Genomic DNA, 20,865 nt, shown 5'->3' with positions numbered 1-20,865 from the left:
CTATGTCTTTTGCATATTATACATCACACCCAAAGGCTGCAATGGAACACGGAGACATATCTTACAAGCCACGTGCCAGCAGAGAGAGAGAGGGTGTGACTGTCAGCTGCTGTCTCCAGGTTGGGACCTCTGACATCTCAGCTCTCAGGGGTGCTGAGCTGGGGTGCTGGTCTGCTGGTGAAACACTGAACGTTGTCTTTAATGGGAATTCTCTCCATAATTTCTGGTCTGCATTTGATCTGAAAAGCCAGAACTATCCGTCAAAGCTTCCCACAACCTATAATTCTGAGTTAAAATTTCCTAATGTAAAAAACACAAAGAGTGGGGCTCGGGGAAAACCCAACAAAATACGGAAGCTGACAGCTCATGCAGCTGTCCAGCCAGAGATTTCTTCGTGAGTGATTTCAAACACCATTTCTCCCCTCACAGCGATGAAAAACCAGGACTGCTGTTCACGTTTTAATTTAATTTTTACTTTTATTGAAGATATACAAGTTTGTGGTTTAAAAGGTCGAGCTTCTATAAAGAGTCTAACAGAAACAAATTCCTCTCTTCTCATCTTCTCACCTCTAATTCCATATTTCCGAAGGCAAACCTCTCAACATTTTTACTTCTTCTATCTCCCTATCGCTAATAATATACTCATACTACTATTTTTTTCTTCCATTTTAGATGTTATCTATTGGCTTTCTGTTATGGGGGGGGGGGAAGAATTAGGTCCACATATACAGACTCATTCCCTCTCGCACTCATCTCCCCATTAGCTGCACCAAAGCATTTAGTGAGATAATCAAACTATATGTCCATCGTCTGGCTGCACATATGCTTACTAGTCTATAATAGTGCTGCTGAGAAAATTCTGCTCACAGCTGAGCCGTGCAGTATGTTTTGATGACATTTTCTTTTTGCATGTTTTTGCTCTCTCTGGAGTTAATAAGGATTTTATTTCTTCACTTGTTCACTAATTTATCACTAATTTGTTCCCAAACTCTTTAGAGGTTTAATTATTTATCACTAATTTGTTCCCAGAGGTTTAATTATTGTTTCAATTTATTCAGACACATCAGGTTTCCCACCAGTTTCAAATCTTCTTGGGGAAACCACTCTTGGAGTGCTCCATCTCCTGCCTCAATCTAGCCTCAAAGTTCCCTAGGCCTGATGCACACCTCTTTTTCCAGAGTTTTTTTTGTTTTGTTTTGTTTTTTTCTTTCTCCATCCTCTTTTGGATTCCATTGATCTCTCCCCTACATCCCATATCTCCCTCCTTATTGATTACTTCCTTGTTTGGGTGGAGCACACCCCCTAGTAACCTTCTCAGAAGGGTAGATAGGAAGTACATTTCCTGAGACTTTGCCTATCTGTAATTGTCTTCATCCTACCCCTAACAGTTGAGGCGGAGAAGAAATTCTGCATTGGAAATTTATTTTCCTCAAAATGCTGAAGGCTTTGTTTCACTCAAACATGGATTCGAATGAAACAAAGACTGCGCTTGAAAAGTTGGATGATATTCTGATTCTCAGTCCTTGGTGTGTGACCTGTGATTGTCACTCCTTCAAAAGAGAAAGGCTTCTCTTTGTGGACAATGCTCTGAATCTTTGATGGTATGCCTTGGTATGAGCCTTTCATTCATTTTTTTTTTCAATACTTGTGATCCTTCAGTTTTCCTGTCTGTTTCTTTCTAAACCTCCTATTATTTAGACATTGTAACTATTGGTCTGATTCTCTACTTTTGATGCTTTTTATCACCTCTTGTCCATTTCATTTTGTTCCACTTTCTGAGGGATTTACTCAATTTTATCTTCAGCCATCCCATTAATATTTTACTTTCCCTATGACATTTTTATTTTAAAAGTCTGTTTCTTCTTTGAATATTCTTGTTTATATCTTTCTGACCTTGTTTTATGTGTCCAGTTTCTTCTCATCTCTTAACTCTCTAAAATATTAATGATAAGGTATTTTTCCCTAACTTTTTTTCCTGCTCCCTGCATTGCCTCTTTTTCCCTTCCTTCCTTCCTTCCTTCCTTCCTTCCTTCCTTCCTTCCTTCCTTCCTTCCTTCCTCACTTCCTTCCTCCCTCCCTCCCTCCCTCCCTCCCTCCCTCCCTCCCTCCTTTTCTTTTCTTTTCGTTTCTTTTCTTTTTTTTCCTCTTTCCTGTTTGGTTTCTTTAATCTTTGATATTAGAAGCATCCTTAAAATTCCTGATGCTTGTTGGCTGGCTGTCCATATGAAAAGTGCAGCATCTGGGGCTATTAGCCTGACTACTGGGCTTCTAGCAGTGTGCTGCGGGGAGCAAGCAGGTGGGTGGGAGGGTTGTCTGCCTTTCAGTGTGTACATTTTTCCTTTATCACCCTGTCTCGGTGTGCAACTCTCTCCCTCGTGCTCACCTCGTGAGAGGATGAACATCCAATCCATTCCCAGTGCATGGGCGGTGTAGAGTGGGGTCGTAAAAGCTCAGCTGCTTCTTGTAAAGACTTTCAAACTGTTCCAGCCCCTGCTTGCCACCCTCGCCCCACACCCCAGGGATTTAGCATCTCTAAGTCCTAAGCAGTTCTGCAGTGGGGGTTGCTTTGCTTCTGCGAGCTCCCCACTAGCAGCTAAGGTGCCAGCTGTCTTGGGTCTGCTCTGTCAGTTTAGAACCACTGACCACATAGGTGTGCATCTGGATCCCTTTGGTCAGTGGTTCTAAACTAGTTCCCTGGGCTGGCAACATAGGCATCATCTGGGACTTGTTCAGAAAACACTTTTGGGGGCCTTACTCCAGATTTACTTAGTTAAGAATGCTGGGGGGCGGGGTTCGGGGGGTTGGGTGCAAGCCCAGAAATCCATGTTTGAATGAGCCCTCCAGGTGCTTGCTCGAGTTTGAGAACCACTACTGTAGGTGATGGAGGGATTCTGAACGTTTGAGAAACACCACTCCCCTCCCTTCAAATCCAACCGACAGAACAAAAGAGCAGGTTTGAGAAAATGTTTGTGGACATAGATGCGTTTTCCTCCATGAACCCAGCTGTTTCCCGCCTTATATGGCTTAGACTGGGATCCCTGAGACTGGGCATGGCGTGAGAAGAAAAGACAGTCGGAGTAGAGAAGTCTGGGGAGGAGAAATATAGCAGGGTTAGGCCCTCTTCCACCTCTTCAGCCATCCACAGGTGAGAAGAAGAGCCTCCGGCTTCCCTCAGGGCAGGGAGCCTCTGGGAACCTGGAAACTTGGGGCATCCATTGCCCCCCCCCCCCCCCCCCCCCCCCCGCCTACTATCTGAGCTGCAAATACTGCAAATCGTCTTAACCACACACATTGGACCCATTCCTCTGAGTTCCTCTGTCTGCGTCTTTTCTTCTTCCCCTTCCCCACCTCGGGGAGGATCTTGGCAGGTTTTCCTTCAGAACCACCTCAGCAGCTCTCCGTCTGAGCTCTTCCCACCCTCCCTCCAGGTATGTCTTCACTGTCATTTATACCTTCGAAGCCTTGATAAAGATAGTGGCAGGAGGATTTTGTCTCAATGAGTTCACCTACCTGCGAGATCCTTGGAACTGGCTGGATTTTAGCGTCATCACCCTGGCGTGAGTATTTCTCCACCCTGATTTGGCGCGTGCGCGCATGCGTGCGTGTGTGTGTGTGTGTGTGTGTGTGTGTGTGTGTGTGTGTGTGTATGGTGGGGGGAGGGCCATGGGTGTGCTCAGGTTCACACTCTGGGGTCTTTCCTTATCTCTATCTAGCTTCCTCATTTGAAACTGCATGGCCTGGGGGTTTGTTGCCACAGACTGTGGCTTTCGGGGTCACTTTCCAGGGTTAGTCCCATATCCTCAGGGACCTCAAATCTGAGCTGGTAACCGGCCTGTCAAAGTAGATTGACAGGCCAGTTACCTGACAAGAATGTCTTTCCCTGAGCAACCAGTGTCTGCAAAGGCTGGTTGGCCAAGCCCACATGCTTGAATACCCATCCATATGTGTAGCACAAGGGACCCCCCTAACTCCCAGCACATCTTCTCAAAGGGGCCATTCGGAAAGGTGTTATGACAATTCAATCCATGTTAGTATTGGTCTATAGGTGGAAGTGCTATTAGACTCTCTGTCTGTTCTGGGTCCTTCCTAAGCTCCCGTCACCCCCAGGCGTCCTTATCTATGCTGCATGCGTTCCCAGGGCCCTCTCCTTGCAGAGATGCTGACTGACTTCTGGTCCCATAGGTACATTAGCACAATGACAGATCTCCAGGGGATCTCAGGCCTGCGGACGTTCAGAGTTCTTAGAGCTTTAAAAACAGTCTCTGTGATTCCAGGTGAGCGGCTTTAACCAGCACATTTACTCATGGAGCACGTGCTGGTGTCCACAGCCTAGTGTCCCCCCTTGACTTTCACCAGAGCCCTATAAAGCTCCAGAGCTTGGTCCAGCCAGCATGGCTCAGTGGTTGATCATCGACCTATGAACCAGGAGGTCATGGTTCGATTCCCGATCAGGGCACATATTCAGGTTGGTGGCTCTCACCCCAGTAGGGGGAATGCAGAATGCAGCCAATCAATGATTCTCTTTTATCATTATTCTATCCCTCTCTCCCTCTCCCTTCCTTTCTGAAATCAATAAAATACCTCCTTGCACCTCTCTCTCTCTCCCCACCTCCCTCTCTCTCTCTCTCTCTCTCTCTCTTGTTAGTAGCCTTATGATTTTTAAAGCTCCATGGCATGGACTCTTGTCCCCACTTACAATAAAAAGAAACTGAGGCAAAGTGTGACCTAGAAACCTAGTGCCTCGATTTCTCGGCCAGTGCTCTGTCCATAGCATCGCACGGTCTCACCATCAATAAGTGACAAGAAGAAGGTCAAGTCCTCGTTTTATATTCTTGTTGTGGAGGTCAGGCAAGCCTCCGTCTGGTCAGATTCACATGTATCCCTTCAACCAAAGGTGTAAGCTTGGAAATAAATAGGAAGGAAGGGGAAGGCAGCTCAGGGCTCTGTGCGTGTCTCAGCCATTTCCATAGATCTGGAAGCTTGAGCCTCAGCCCTGTCTTTAGACATGCTGAGACAGTGGTCGGCAAACTCATTAGTCAACAGAGCCAAATATCAACAGTACAACGATTGAAATTTCTTTTGAGAGCCAAATTTTTTAAACTTAAACTATAGAGGTAGGTACATTGTTATTAACTTAATTAGGGTACTCCTAAGCTGGCCTTTGCTAAAAACTCAAGGGGCCAAAGAGCCGCATGTGGCTCGTGAGCCGCAGTTTGCCGACCACTGTGCTGAGAAAAGAATCCGATAACCCTGATCACAGAGAACTCAGAAATGAAAGTAGTTCACCAGAGCTCATCTTATTGGGCCCCCAAGATGTCTGTTGTCACCAGGAGCCCAAAGGAGACTTCCTGGTCTTTCCCGATGTCCTCACACCCCACCCCACCCCCATCCCAAGGCTTTGGTTAGGTGCTGCTACTATGGGTGCCCCTGCTGGCTAATGCTAAGGAATTCCCCTCGATTGTCACACAACACCACATACCAGCTCCCAGCCCAGGGACAGGCACAGGTGTAGGTAGTGCTCCATTAGTTATTTGTTGACCAAAATGACAAGGTTTGGTCCCAGACTGCTTCCCTGGTCAGAGGTCATTCTGCTACCCTTGAAACTGCTCTGCCAAAGAAGGTGGTTTCGTTTGCAGAGCTGCAAACCATCTGTCCTTAAACGAGCAGGGGCCTCATTTTTGCTGCCAACCGGGCTTGACTCTGACATAGCCTCTCTCAGATTCTCTCTGTTTCCAGCGGCTCTCATGGTCTTGCTCTATTGTCTCTGTATTTTTGTGTCTATGTCTCTCTTTTCTGTCTCATTTTATCTCCTTGAACCTCTCCCCGCCCCCCCCCCCCCCACTCTCTCTCTCTCACACACACACACACACACACACACACACAGCCTCAAGCTTCTCCCAGGATATCAAGGTGAGTGCAGAAATACAGATGCCAAGTGACTGGAATGAAGTTAGGTGCCTCATGATTATCATGATTAGCACAATACCTGGGATATAGCAGGAACTCAACAATTCTTTTTTTAAAAAAATAAATATCTTAGAAAAATGCTTTATTTTATTTATTTATTTATTTATTTATTTTTAATCCTCACCCGAGGATATTTTTCCATTGATTTTTAGGGAGAGTGGAAGAGAGAGGGAAAAACAGAGAGAAATACTGATATGAGAGAAACACATTGATTAGTTGCCTCCTGCATGAGCCCTGACCAGGGCCTGGGCTAGGGAGGAGTCTGTAACCAAGGCACAAGCCCATGACCGGAATCTAACCCGGGACCCTTCAGTCCACAGGCCAATGCTCTATCCACTGAGCAAAACTGGCTAGGGCTCAACAATTGTTTTTTAAATTGAATTGCTATTGTCAGGAATGTATTAGCCTTAAGATGATAAGAAATGCATTGCCTGGTATCAGTTGCCTCATCTTTACAATGAGGCAATAATCTTAACTAGGTTCGTATGAAGAACTAGGGTTGGAACTGCCATAGAGTTTGTAAAATGCCTCATACCTGTACATAGTGAGAGGGTAGGATGGCTAAGATGCAGGTGTGCCAGGCACATGTGTGTGCTGTGTGTGGTACCTTATCCATGTGGGAGTATTGCTGTCATCTTCCCATAGGGCTGAAGGTCATCGTTGGGGCCCTGATCCACTCAGTGAAGAAGCTGGCGGATGTGACCATCCTCACCGTCTTCTGTCTGGGTGTCTTTGCCCTGGTGGGCCTGCAGCTCTTCAAGGGCAACCTCAAGAACAACTGTGTCAAGAATTGCACAGCTCTCAACGATACAGCCAATTACTCCTCTTATGAAAAGCTCGAGTGGAATTTCTGCCATAATGGTGCAGGTCTGTCTGGTTGGCAAGAGGTGTGAAACCCCTGCATACCTATATAGACATGTAGTTTGATTCTTCTTTTCTGCTCAAATGCTTTCCCAGAGTTACATTTTACTTTTGGATTTCCTATTTCTGTTACCAAACATCCCTTTTACAAGGAAACGAGGTATAAATCCAGGGGCAAGTCATGCTGCCTCTGCTGGGAGAGGCTTGAAGCTGAAGTCACTGCTCAGCTTTTCTCTTCCCAAATGGGCCTTTTTCCTTCCAAGCGTCCTGCATGTCCTCTGAGAGCACATAGCCGAGGAAACTTACCTCGCTGGGGCGGAAGACTGACAGGTGCTGCCCTCACGCCCCAGGCTTGAGTTGAAGGGTTCAGAACCATCTGCAAAGCTTCCACTTCTCCCTTTCTTTTGCAGACATGTACATCAATAAGCCAGGCACTTCTGATCGCTTATTGTGCGGCAACGGAACTGATGCAGGGTGAGTGTCCAACCCGTGACATAGCTCCAATGCCCAACAATCCTTTCTCCTTCTCGTCATCAGCATTTTCTTTTTCTCTTTTTTACAAATATATTTTTTTATTGATTTCAGAGAGGAAGGGAGAGGGAGAGAGAGATAGAAACATCAGTGATGAGATAGAATCACTGATTGGCTGCCTCCTGCACGCCCCTCATGGGGGATTGAGCCTGCTACCCAGGCATGTGCACTGACCAGGAATCGAACCATGACCTCCTGGTTCATAGGTCTGCGCTCAACCATTGAGCCATGCCAGTCAGGCATCATGAGCATTTTCTGGGCAGAGACGGGGTTGCAGGTCCTAAAGAAAATGAGGAAATGAGTAAGTCATGGCTTCTGCCACCCCAGGGCTATGGGAGAGAGTGTACAAGTTAGCTTATGCTGTGTAACAAACAACCCCAAGATTTTGTGACTTAAAATACCAGCCATTTATTTAGCTCAGGATTCTACACATCAGCATGTTGTGCTGAGATCACTGTGGTGTTCTTCTGACAGTGACTGGGTTCATTCATGCATATTCAGGGGCAGATTAGCTGGAGACCAGCTGATCTAAGATGGTCTCAGCTGGAGTGGCTGGTCTCTGCTCCATGTGGTTTCTCATCCACCCAAGGTTAGCCTGGGCTTATTCTCATGGCAGAGTCAGGGTTCTGAGAGAAAGAGTGAAAGTGTAAATGGTCTCTTGAGGCTTAGAACTGGCACAATGTAACTTCTACTGCATTCTATTAACCAAAGCAAGTCAAAGGTCAGTCCAGATCCAAGAAGTAGAGAAACAGACTCTACCTTTTGATAGGAGGAGCTGCAGCATCATATAGCAAAGGAGTATGGACACAGGGAGGAGAATAACCGTGGCCATTTTTAAAAACATATTTTATTGATATTTTTACAGAGAGGAAGGGAGAGGGATAGAGAGTTAGAAACATCGATGAGAGAGAAACATCGATCAGCTGCCTCCTGCACACCCCCTACTGGGGATGTGCACACAACCAAGGTACATGCCCTTGACTGGAATCGAACCTGGGACCCTTCATCCTGCAGGTCGATGCTCTATCCACTGAGCCAAACCGGTTAGGGCAGTTGTGGCCATTTTTATAAGCAATCTACCCCAGAAGGGAACTCATATATTATTAAATATGTTTTGTATCAAATGCTCCACATTTAATTATCACATGGGTTTCCTTATCCTCACATAACAGAGAAAGAAGCACGTGCATCAGACTTTGTCGTTTCAAACCTTACGGAGGCCAGACACATAACAACGAAAGAGAGGAGCGGGCTGGGTGGGACCCGTGGCAATGAGAGTTCATGCTCCATCTAAAGAGGCAGCCACTGCTCAGTGCAGCCTTGGGTTGCCATGAGGGTCCACTACTTCCAACTCTTCCAACTGCTAAAAGAGAAATAGGACATCACGATTTTTATGTGAAATTTCCCAACTATTAGCATTGGCTGCCAATTCCATTAAATGTCTATATATTATGGACCCAAACAAATATTTCTGCAAGCCAAACTCAGCCTGCAAGCGGCCAGTTTGTGAGCTCTGGATGCTACACTGTGGAGACCCAGTGCTGCGCTAGAGGTTCCGAGGACCGTGGCAGCACAGGGAGGTGATGGTACGAGGCAGGAGCGGAGGTCAGGGAAGGTCTCCTGAAGGTGGTAGTTGAGGCGAGAGTTGAAGAGCAGGCTGGGTGAATAAGAGTTTGAATGGAGGCCATTCCAGGTGGCAGGACAGAATGTGAGACCAAGAAAAGAGGTAGGGGCCCCCCAGGTTTGCCTGCTTCTTTGACCACTAAAGCAGATGTGAGCAGAAAGAGCTCAGGAAAACAGATCAGAAGGGCTCACCTCTCCCACCTCCACGGCTGGGGGGGCCTGGAAGATCAAAGCCCACACGACCCTGCTCCCTGAGTAGCTGACAGCCCCATGTTGCCCACGTGGAGCTAGTGCTACCTATATGGAGCTCTGCCTTAGTCAGCTCACTAGGAAAACAATCTCAGATAGAGCTGAGGGGTGTGTGCAAACAGGAGAACTTGATCAACAAAGGCTTCTTAGCCTCTTTCTTTACAAAGCACTTGGCATTTGCTTCTTTGGCTCAGGGAGAGAATTATTCCGATGTCAGCTTTCATTTGCCTTTGACTTAAATTTAAAATAGGGCCCCATCAATGTCTCTTTCCTGTCTGATAATGGCATTTCTCATGGCAATGGCTCCAGAGTAGCCCAGGCACTGGAGTCCATCCATGGGTAGCCCCTCAAGCTCCAATAGAAGCCAGACCTCCTGTTGGGCAGGTCCTGGGCAGGTAGTGAAGGAGTGGATAGAGCTGGGATGGCAAGTAGAGGGCAGCTCAGGACAATGGGCAGAGTAAGCTCTGAAGGACATGTCGTGACCAGCAACCCTGGGTCCTATGCTGGCCTTCAGAGAAGCAGAGCCCTGAGCAGAGGCCCTATGTGACCAGTGGCTCTGTGGCAAAAAAGCCTGGGGTGTTAAGGCGGAAAATACATACTAGGGAATACTTGATGATTTTCAGCCTTCTTTCACATACATCTTTCTGGTAGCATCAGGTTAAAAGCAGCAGGAATTTTAATTTGCATTTTATATATCATCATTACTATGCTGAAGGCATCATGCAAGAGGCTTTGTACCATGATCTCGTGTCATTCTCAGAGCAGTTAGCTGTTGATGCATAGCAGCTACAATGGGGTTCTACAGAAGTCATAGAAATAAGACTGCCCTCAGAGTTCACTAGCAAACCTACAGGTGATGGGTTCACTAGCTCCTTGGGGGAGCAAACCAAGAGGCTGACTATAAATGTGGGTCTACAATGTCTGGGAACCAAGGGTGGAGATAGAATGGGGATTGATTATAATCAAGTTGTTGAGGCTCTAATCAGTTGTATGGATCTCGGGCTTCAGTGTTCACATGGACGTCTGAAATAAGGAGAGCCCCAGAGGCTTGTATTGGTGAGGGAATCCGAGAGTAGTAGAATCCAGAATGCAGATGTGGCATTACTGTTTCCTTGACCAGGCCATCCCACGAAGGTGAATGACAGAACCTCATATGCCCTGAGCTTAGAGATATTTCTCGATATCAACTTACCCTCTTATTAAGATAGAGAGGAGTCTAGCACTCCCATCCCAATGCTCACCAAGAAATCATCTTCAATTTGACCTTCCTTCATAAGTCAGTCTTCATAAGCTACTTGACAGTTATAGTTCTCCTTTCAAATAAATACATTAACATCTGTGTGGTTTTAGGGACTGACTTCTCTCTGAACCTCAACTTGCACATTTGTAAAAAGAATACGGAGACAATTATAGCATTTTAAAGCATGTAGGAGAGAGAGAGAGAGAGAGAAGGTGCTCAGTAGGTGAAAAATGTTTTCATTGTTATATATAATTGGTCGGTGAACTTGGCTAATGTGAATCCTCCTTTAATGGACAATTCTGCAGGTAATGCCAATAGGCTCAGGTGTTGAGTCTGTGCTATTCAGCTTCAACATGGCTACATATTTCCTGGAGGAACCTGACAATGTCAGGGGGGCCATCTACTCTGGGCACATGTCTCTCTTTTTTCTCTTGAATCTGCAGACCCTGAGGGCTTCTGGGAAATTCTATATGGTCTTTTTTGTGCAAGTTCACACCCCTGGTGTGAACTTGCAAAGAGCTTGTCACCTTCTAGGGTCATTCCTGAGCAGCCTGCTGACCTTCTCTGGACCACTCCCTTCTGCATGAAACTCTGAAGTGAGAATATTGTCACCCCCATTTAATGGGCAAGAGAAACTGAGACCTAAAGAGACTAAGTGTGCAAGGTCATCTGGCTCATAAGAGGAGGTTCAGGCCTTGAATTCCAATCTTCCCACAGCGCCAGGCTGCCTTGCCCCCAATAAACAGGGTGCTGTGCAATTGATGACCTTCTCTGCTCTCACTGCAGCCACTGCCCTAAAGGTTATTTCTGCATGAAAACATCTGACAACCCAGATTTTAACTACACCAGCTTTGATTCCTTCGCTTGGGCTTTCCTCTCACTGTTCCGCCTCATGACACAGGATTCCTGGGAACGCCTCTACCAGCAGGTATTGATCTGCATGTCCCCACACAGACTTGGTTGAAGGCGGAGGGGGTCAGCTTCAACATGGCTACATATTTCCTGGAGGAACCTGACAATGTCAGGGGGGCCATCTACTCTGGGCACATGTCTCTCTTTTTTCTCTTGAATCTGCAGACCCTGAGGGCTTCTGGGAAATTCTATATGGTCTTTTTTGTGCTTGTCATCTTCCTGGTATCTTTCTACCTGGTCAACTTGATTTTGGCTGTCGTCACCATGGCATACGAGGAGCAGAACAAAGCAACCATGGATGAAATTGAAGCCAAGGAGAAGAAGTTCCAGGAGGCCCTCGAGATGCTCCGGAAGGAGCATGAGGTCTGTGAGGGGTGGAAGCTTTGTGAAGTCTGTTGCAGCTGTACAATCTTAGGCAGAGGTTTGGACCAGTCCCTTAGATTAAGGCTCTTATTCTCAGGAATGTTAGGAAGATTCATCTTACCTCAGGGACTATCTTACATCAGGTTTTCTTAAAAAAGAAGAGGAAGAACCCAAATGAAGAAGTTAGGTAAGTGATTTATTGAGGTTGCCCTCAGAAGAAGGAGAGTGAAGGAAGCAGGATAGGCTAGGGCTGTGGTCAGCAGACTGCAGCTCATGAGCCACATGCAGCTCTTCGGCCCCTTGAGTGTGGCTCTTCCACAAAATGCCACGGCCTGGGCGAGTCTATTTTGAAGAAGTGGCATTAGAAGAAGTTTAAGTTTAAAAAATTCGGCTCTCAAAAGAAATTTCAATCGTTGTACTGTTGATATTTGGCTCTGTTGACTAACGACTTTGCCGACCACTGGTCTAGGGGAAAAAATAAATGAGAAAGTAGCCTCAGCTAGAGACTGCATTTGGCATGATCCCATGGGAACTCTGGGGCATGCTTGTATCACAGTTAGTCCTACTAACTTGAAGCAAGAGGGCTGGACTTTTGTACCCTCACACCTGCCCCAGCCAGATGTACAGTCAAAGGAAACTTTCTGCAGAATGCTGCAGCTGTGAGCCATTAGCAGCGAGCACTCCACACTCAGCTGAAGATGAGTGTCCTGACCAGGTAAAGGGATCTGGACAGGTCATCAAAAGGGTCTCCTCCACAGTGTGAATGAGTAAGGTGACCCAGAGGTCGCTCTTCCTGCCATGTCTCAATCCCACCACCACCCGAGTCCTCATCCTGACTTCCTCTGTTTCAGATGCATTCACCTCTGTGACACCCTATATCTGGGGGACACATGTATGCTAAGCTCAACCAGATACTGTTGGCTGCAGCTGCTGTTCTCTCTCCTCAGGTGCTGGCAGCAATGGGGATTGACACCGCCTCTCTCCACTCCCACAGTGGATCCCCTTTAGCCTCCAAAAGAGCCAATGAAAAAAGGCACAGAATGAAGCCAAAGGTGTCAGATGGCTCCACAGATGACAATAAATCACCACAATCTGAGCCTTACAACCAACGCAGGATGGTAAGGGACTCAGGTTTGTGCTCTGAAGAGTACCCACCTTTGCAGCTGTTGTAAACAGTAGGTTTGTAACAGGGACATAGCTGGAGGCACACATATTGGGAGGCTGTTTTAGTAATCCAGACCCCAAAATTGTGACCCATATTAAGGCAGGGTCATTATGGATGGGAAAAGAAGGTGGATTATAAAGACTTTGATGGGTAGAGATGGAATCAACAAGACTGGGACTGTGTAATGTGGAAAAAGTAGAGGAGTTCAAAATGACTCCCAGGTTTCAAGCTTGGGCAATTAGGTGGGTGGTGATTCTAAGTCAGGAGCACTGGAGGAAGGAGCTAAGTGTGTTGGAAAGTGGTGAGCCCATATTGGACATGATATCTTTGAGGTGTCTGTGGACCTGTGATCATCCTGAGTCAGCTTCCTTCTGACACACTCGCCATCCATAATTCTGTAACCTGGAGGGAGGTTCTTGTCCGTGGTGCTGAAATCATTTGCAAGCTTCTTTTCTGACCTCATGCCTCAGCCCCTACAGCTCAAATGCCTACCTATTGTTGGCACAGAAGATCCCAGCACCCATCTCTGTGATAGTGTCCAGTCTAGGAATAACTTGAGTACCTCACTGCAGATCCTGTAGCAATTCTGCCCCACAGCAAGCCTCTACCTCCCACTCTAAGATTCACAGTACTCACCCCAAGTTTCCTCCCACCACCTTCTTGTCCCTTCAAAGTCCTGTGTAGCCCACATATGCCCTTTCCACAGGCCTGACAGATAATAACCCCTTTGTGGTACAATAGTACCCACTCTAGTACTATTGTATGGGAAAGGGGATAAAAATGGCTATTTGGGGGCCTTCTGACTCTTACTTCCTTCTCAGTCTCTTTTCCTGTGCTCATCTGAAGGATATTTTACTTTTTGGAATATCGTCTGTACAACCCTCAAACTCGTGTGTGCATATAAGCACACAGACACACTCACCTGCACACTGGCCTCAGAGACACCCACACTTTAGCATTTATCAGAGTTTGTGTCCTTCCCTTCCTTGCTCTGCCTCTTGAGGAACCCCTGGCATGCACAGGGCACAGTTCAGAAGAAGTTTCAAAGGGGGTTTGACCAGGGGTTTGACAAATCAGGATGAATTGCAGCTTCAAGGAAATGTCAATGGTACTCTGAATTGGGCTTTAATTTTCCCCATAACTCAGCACCTGGATTTCCAATAATTGTTTGGTATATGTGGTTATCTTTCCAGCTATTCTCACCTTCTAAGGGAAAAAAAAGAGGAACTATGTCTTGTTCATGCAACAATACGAGGTGGTTTGTATAAAGAGATTGCTAAAACGTGGTCCGTTTCCCAAGGACGTCCACGTGGATGGAGGTGGCACACATAAAAACAGATACATGTTAGATACTCTGTCAGGGACAAGTAAATGGTGTTTGGGAAATAGAAGAGGAAACACAACTCTTACAGGATTAGGCTGTATCAGGAAAGGTTTCACCGGAAGAGAGACTAATCAAAATGAATAGTAAATAGTGAGTAGAGGGTCCTCCAGTAACAGGAGGGTTTGGAAGGCATATTTTCCAGGCACAAAGGAGAACATGTACAAGCAAATACAGGAAGATGCCATTTGGGTAATTCTTTAATGCTACCTGATTAATTGGAGGCCATTCAAGAAGGCACTCCCTTCCTTTTTCCCCGGGTATATTGATGTGGTAAATAGACCCTCGGCAGTTTTTATATAAAGCCATTCTCTTACGATCAGAAGTGAGAGGATGGTTGGAGGTAGCTAGGAAAGACACAGTCAAGGTCTCAGGGAACCCACAGGAAACTGGTGTGTCTGCTTGGATGACGCATGTTATGATGAGTCTAATACTTAAAATCAGAAGTCATTGCTACCCTGGCCTGTTTTGGTCCGTGATTAGAGCGTTGGCCCAGGAACCAAAGGGTCTGGAGCTTGATTCCCATCAAGGGCACCTAAGTCAGTTGCAGGCTCAATTCTGGCTCCAGTTGGGGTGCGTGCAGGAGGCAACCAATTTATGTGTCTCTCTCACATTGATATTTCTCTCTCTCCACCTCCCTCCTCTCCTCCACTCTCTCTAAAATAGTCAATGGAAAAAATATACTCAGGTAAGGATTAACAAAACGAGAGAGAGAGAGAGAGAGAGAGAGAGAGAGAGAGAGAGAGAGAGAGAAAAGTCATTGCCCACAATAGGTTAATTTTGAAATATTAATTGTTGGCTAAGGAGGCACTGCCTGTCAAATATGGGACCAAAATTGTTCTTCCTCATTTCTTTATTGGTTTGCTTAGTGCCCAAGTGCAAATAATTTGGTTGTCCAATCTTTAATAAGGATTTACTGACTCTGCTACTTTGCTTCAAAAGTGAGAAGATTTGTGGATTTTTATGAGTAGCATGTTCCTTGGACATATATCCTAGGCAAAGAGTGCTCTGTTTACAATGTCAGGATTTCAATGATGGTTGCTGAAATTTCTGTGAGATAAGGGGATAAGTAAGGAGAATGCTAATGGACAAGATGACTCAATTTTATCAGTTTAGTAAATAAAAGGAATTCTTGATGTAAAAAATGTCCAAAGCTGTAAATAATTTTTAAAGATTTTTTTAAATTGATATTTACAGAGAAAATGGGAGGGGGAAAAAGAGAGAGAAACATTGATGTGAGAGTAAAACCAGCTGCCTCCTGCATGACCCCCACCAGGGATTGAGTTTGCAATCTAGCCATGTTCCCCAACAGGGAACTGAACCAGCAACCCCTCAGTACCCGGGACAATACCCAACCAACTGAGCCACGCAGGCCAGGACTGTAGAAAATTTTTATGAGTTTGTTTGAGCCAAATTAATGACAATTGCTGGAAAGCAAAAATCTCAACGGATTGAGGAAATGCTCCTGAAAATGTCACTATTAACACTTATTTTATATATCAGTATCAAAGGGGATGCTGTAAGGGGATTACATAAAATCCATGAGTGAGAGATTAGGGAGGCAGGAGAAAACAAAAACGGGAAAATCTCAGAGATTGGAGAGAGAGTAAAATGAAGAGACACACACTTCTTTTACATTGGTGGATAAAGGGTAGTTAACATTTACAGCACATAGAGATGGTATGTGGGAGGGAGAACAAGATATCAATAAGGGATTCTGTAGTCTCGTATATTGGTGGGAGATTGTGTCCTGAGGAGTCTGGAAAAGGGGAATTACCCTGACATTCCAAAGGCAAGTTATCATCGATGCAAAAAGAGGATAGATAGGCTCAGTTACGGTAAAATTGACCTTTGTCAATGAAGACACTGGCCTAGGACATGACTACCTGCCACGACTCACCTTTTGTTAGGAAGTTTTCATTTCAGACCATCCTATGCCATTACATTAGGTCTCTTGAGTTTGTAACACCTGCCATGCAGGCCACCCCTGAGCTTGTCAGGTTTAGTATGTGTCCCCTTTTTTGTCCACAGAAGTAAGGAAGGGGAAAATTTTCAGCAGTATGATCAGAGTTTGGTAGGAAGTCAGTGTTTAGATTTTAGAAATAACTTATATGACCTATGGACATAATGGATAACTTGTTATGGTCAGGTTCCCACGGTGGCCCTGGGAACTAGCTCACCCAGCATCCTAACTCTCCAGGAGCTCTGGGCCGATGAATTAGTTCCTTTTTTTCTGGCAACTGTAGGTCACACAATTCCCTCAGAGGCAGATTTTGATGGGAAATGTTTATTGATTTGGAGGAATGTCATTATTCTTCCAGGAAATTAGGCTGTAACTCTCCCTTCAATCTCCCCATTGTCGACTATTCAAAGTTTGCCTCAAGGGATCCTGGAAGCTTATTGCATTGCAAAGCTCTTGTCTTTTCCTTTGCCGCACATGTAGGCTGAATCTAATGAATTGTAGAACCTAATTTTCCGGCCATAAAGTGCACTGGGTCATTCAACAACCACTTACCAAGCATGTTCCAGAACTAGTTCACGTAGCAGAGTCTCCTCAGGTCACAACTTGCACGTGGAGACGCCTGATAGCCAAAGGCTGGCAAACAGTTGACACATCTGATTGAACCACAAGGTTGTCCTCTAACATGTCCTAGGCCATGAGGACCTATTTGCTGATCTTAAGCACCCTGTAATCTGTCATCTCTCTTGGCTTTTTCCCAGGTTGTGTCAAGAATATTTTTCCCTGTTCTCTCCCCATGTTTACCTAGAATACCCATTAGATCTGTATCCTTCATTTGCTGCTAGATGGTCATGAGAATAAGGGCAGGGAAATGAGAGTGAGCAGAGCCAAGTGCTGGGCTCCAGATTGTCCTGCAGGGCAAGCGTCCAGCCTCCTCCTTTCCTGCTCCTCTGGGGCAATGCCCAGTCTTTCCTAGGCCTCACCTCTGGGAGACGCCGGGCTAGCCATGGCAGTGTGTTCCATTTCCGGGCCCCTGTCCGAGACGGCTCATTCCCTGATGGGGTCACAGATGATGGAGTCTTTCTTGGAGACCACGACAGCCATCGGGGCTCCCTGCTGTTGGGTGGGAGTACCAACCAACCAGGCCCTCTCCCTAAGAGCCCGCTGCCTCAACCCACCAACCCTGGATCAGGGCATGGAGAGGATGGACACCCCACATTGCCCACTGGTGAGCATGGACCTGGAGTCACAGAAGGCTCGGTGAGTTGGGGAGTGTTCTTTGGGGCTGCTCTCCAGTTAGAGGCCTTGGGCCAAGATGTTCTGAGTGTCACCCATGAAAGGGTCCTTTAGACCTCATTCTGCCCAATGCCTCCCATTCACCCCCATTTTACATCCTGGGCAAGTGAGACCCAGAGAGAGAAGCTGGGTTTACCTGAGTTCAAACAGGTTTTCTGGTTTACTCTGTAAAGGGATACAGATTATTTTCCAGTTGATCCCATATTTTCTTCAGTGTTTCTCTGTCCTCACTTGCTACCACTGCTTTAGAGATAGGCCTGCTTGCTCTCTGGATAAGAAAGAGAAAACTGGAGGATTCTCCTCCTTCCTGGGGCTCTGTGCAAATTACCCTGGGCGTGGCTGATGGGACCCAGAGAAATCCTAGCAGGTGCCCTGGACAGACCTGAGCAGAAGCAAAGTAGGCAACCATGACTGAATGGTCAACACTCTCAATAGAATAATCACAGAGTGTAATGCCAAGCCAAGGGACTCCTCATTGGATTGGGAGCTGTGACAGAATGTGAGTTCTCCATCCAATTGCAGTAATGATGCTGCTAGTGTTTCTTGGTTGCCCTCGCTGGCTAGCCTTGGACACAGAGCAGTTTGCAAATGGACTTGTGAGAAGACCACTGGATGGCTCTTCTGACTTGGAGAAGTCTTATAGAGTTACCTCAGCTGCATCTCTGATGGGATGCCACCAAGAAACAGATGAAGGAACCACTCCAACGGGCAAGAGTTTAGAGGAATACTTACAGGAGTGGGCGGGGCTCTGGGAGCTAAGAAGGGACCATGAGACCCCTAGAGACCAGCACTGTGGGAAGCTGTATGTACCTAGGGTGGAGGGACAAGGGAAAGGACCAGAATCAGGATCCGGCAAGAGCTACCGCTTTGTGTGGGGGCAGCTTCATAGATCTTGCCATCTCAGGCAGAGAATTACAGCCAGGGCCCAGCCACAGCCCAGCGGGGGGAAGCCAGATGGTAGATCCAGGGCTCCTCTCCCCTTGCAGCCTCTGATCTCCTATCTGTGCCTCCCATTGGTCAAACCCAACCAGAACCAGAGGGTAAGGGTGATGCAGTGTGTACACAGGACTAGGCAGAGAAGAGAGAGTAGGTTTCTAAGGACCAACAGGAAACCCCAGCACAGAATCCTGAAGTCAAAGCCAGTCTGCAGGGCCCCCTAAGGGGTGCTTAACCTTCTAGAAAATCCCCCATTCAAGAAACCTTATTGATCCCTAGATTACTACTTTCCTAGATATTCCAACTTGGATACATTTTTGGTAAATTATTTGGCTTGTGCAGGATTAAGTCTTTAAGCCCTTTCTGTGTCACACAAACCTGGGTTTCAATCACAACTGTGTCATTTGCTAACTCAGTCACCTTTAGCAAGTCCCTTAAATTCTTCACGCCTCCGTGTCTCCCCTTGTAAAAGGCTTCTAAATAGCTAAAGGGTTCAATGGAATCAGAAAGTGCCTATATTTATATGCATGAGTCTAACAAATAACTACAGCATCTGCTAGCATCTTTGGTTGAGCCCTCATGAATGGAAACTTTCTTTATATGTATTAAGCACTTACTGTATACCTACCAGCTTCAGCCATGGTCGGTACTCAATAAATGCTTGCTGAATTTGGGTTCTGAATGGTTTGTGTGGTGCTCAATCAGCTGCTTTGGGCTTTGGACTCCCCACATCCAAGGGGGAGTTGTGACTAGAGTTTGGGGCCTGGCATAGGACCCGGACAGAACTTCTGATTGAAGGCTCAAAGAGGGAAGCATCAAAAGGATTGTGTCAGACAATTGAAAACTGGACAGTAGACACTCACAAATGTCCCTCAGAAAGAGACTGTGTGGAATTAGAACCTGGGTTTTATGTGGGGTGGGAAAGGGCCAATGAGAAGAGAGGTCCAGAAAGTCTATCGTGGAGTAGTATACATACCATGCATAGTCTGTGTGAATGTCATATGCACAGCCCAGAGGATGTCTCATATGACTGCCTGGCCTGCTGCTCCTCTCCCTTTGGTAGAAGCCCTTCCCCACCCTGGTGCCAGGTCCCTGTCCCAGGGCAGGAGTTTGCAGAGCCTCAGGTGAGCCCAGGCCACTATGTTAGCTGCAGACCTTGGCTCGGGCTGCACCCCAGCTCTGTGTCCTGCTCGTCATGTTTGAGTTCTTACCCCAAGTTCAAGCAGCAGCCCAGTTTCTCTGAGCGTGACTGCTGAGGGTCACAGCTTCACTGGGCAACTCACAGCTACATGAGACTGGCCAATAGAGGCCGAGTGAGCTCCCTTTGCCACTGAAAAACCATCAAGTCAAATCTGGAGAGTGCCCTGACTCTGCTTGTATCCCAGTAGGCGTCTGAAGCAGGACAAAAGAAGACTTTCTTATCAGCAGAATACTTGAATGAACCCTTCCGAATCCAAAGGGCAATGAGTGTGGTCAGTATCATGACCTCCGTCCTCGAGGGTAAGTGCTACTCATTGGAAGGTCGCTGTCATGAGTCCCTGTGTGAGCAGCAGCGGGGGATGCCCCAACCCTGTGTCAAAGGGCACCCATCTCTGTGTCCTGGGATCCTAAACACTCCTCTTTTTTCTGCCTTTGGCCCATCACCCTTAATCAATGTGGGGTTTTTGTAATGTGGATAATTTTTCAAATAGCAAATGTTAAATACAAACAGCTTGCTTTTTCATTTATTCCCCAGAACTCTCAAGCTTCCTCCTTCCCTCTTTTCTCATGTATTCACTCATCAACAAAAGTTTGTTGAGCACCTGCTCTGTGGATGGCATTGTTCCAGGAGCTGAGGATTCAGTGGTCAACAAGCTAGAAGCCCAGCCTCATGGAATCTACATCCTGGGGCTGGGGTATACAGATGATAAGCACAAATAGATATTCAGGTAGTGATAAGAAGTAAAAGAAAAATTAAGTAAGGAAGAGGTGGAGAATAAGGAGTTAAAGAAGGGGATAGTTTTTAAAAATATATTTTTTTTATTGATTTCAGAGAGGGAGAGATAGAAACATCAATGATGAGAGAGAATCATTGATTGGCTGCCTCCTGCACACTCCCTACTGGGGATTGAGCCTGCAACCCAGGCATGTGCTCTTGACCAGAATCGATCCCAGGACCCTGCAGTCTGCAGGCCAACACTCTATCCACTGAGCCAAACTGGCTAGGTCAGAAGGGGCTATTTTAGATGGGGTGGTTGTGGAAGACTATTCTCCCTAAATAGACCAGAAATCTGAATAAAGTAAGGGAATCAGCCTTGTGAGGACTTGGGGGAGAAGGTTCCAGACAGATGAACAGCAAATGCAATGCATTTTGCAGGAATGAACAAAACATGTGTCCTAAG

General features: G+C 46.4%; 1 protein-coding gene across 1 annotated transcript in view; it reads left to right on the top strand.

Annotated features, from left to right (window-relative positions):
• The window catches only part of SCN10A (sodium voltage-gated channel alpha subunit 10), a 79,092-nt gene that overhangs the window by 14,899 nt on the left and 43,328 nt on the right, over positions 1-20,865 (top strand). The window contains exons 4-12 of the mRNA XM_054729544.1: positions 3,429-3,557; positions 4,183-4,274; positions 6,613-6,834; positions 7,239-7,302; positions 11,258-11,399; positions 11,549-11,746; positions 12,694-12,864; positions 17,219-17,512; positions 19,873-19,984. Of these exons, the coding sequence (XP_054585519.1) occupies positions 3,429-3,557; positions 4,183-4,274; positions 6,613-6,834; positions 7,239-7,302; positions 11,258-11,399; positions 11,549-11,746; positions 12,694-12,864; positions 17,219-17,512; positions 19,873-19,984 (1,424 nt within the window). The remainder of the gene's footprint in view (positions 1-3,428; positions 3,558-4,182; positions 4,275-6,612; positions 6,835-7,238; positions 7,303-11,257; positions 11,400-11,548; positions 11,747-12,693; positions 12,865-17,218; positions 17,513-19,872; positions 19,985-20,865) is intronic.

Source organism: Eptesicus fuscus, chromosome 18, assembly GCF_027574615.1.
Source record: "Eptesicus fuscus isolate TK198812 chromosome 18, DD_ASM_mEF_20220401, whole genome shotgun sequence".
Classification (NCBI taxonomy): domain Eukaryota; kingdom Metazoa; phylum Chordata; class Mammalia; order Chiroptera; family Vespertilionidae; genus Eptesicus; species Eptesicus fuscus.
Note: the sequence above shows the minus strand (reverse complement) of the source record. Positions and strands in the feature narration are given on the sequence as shown.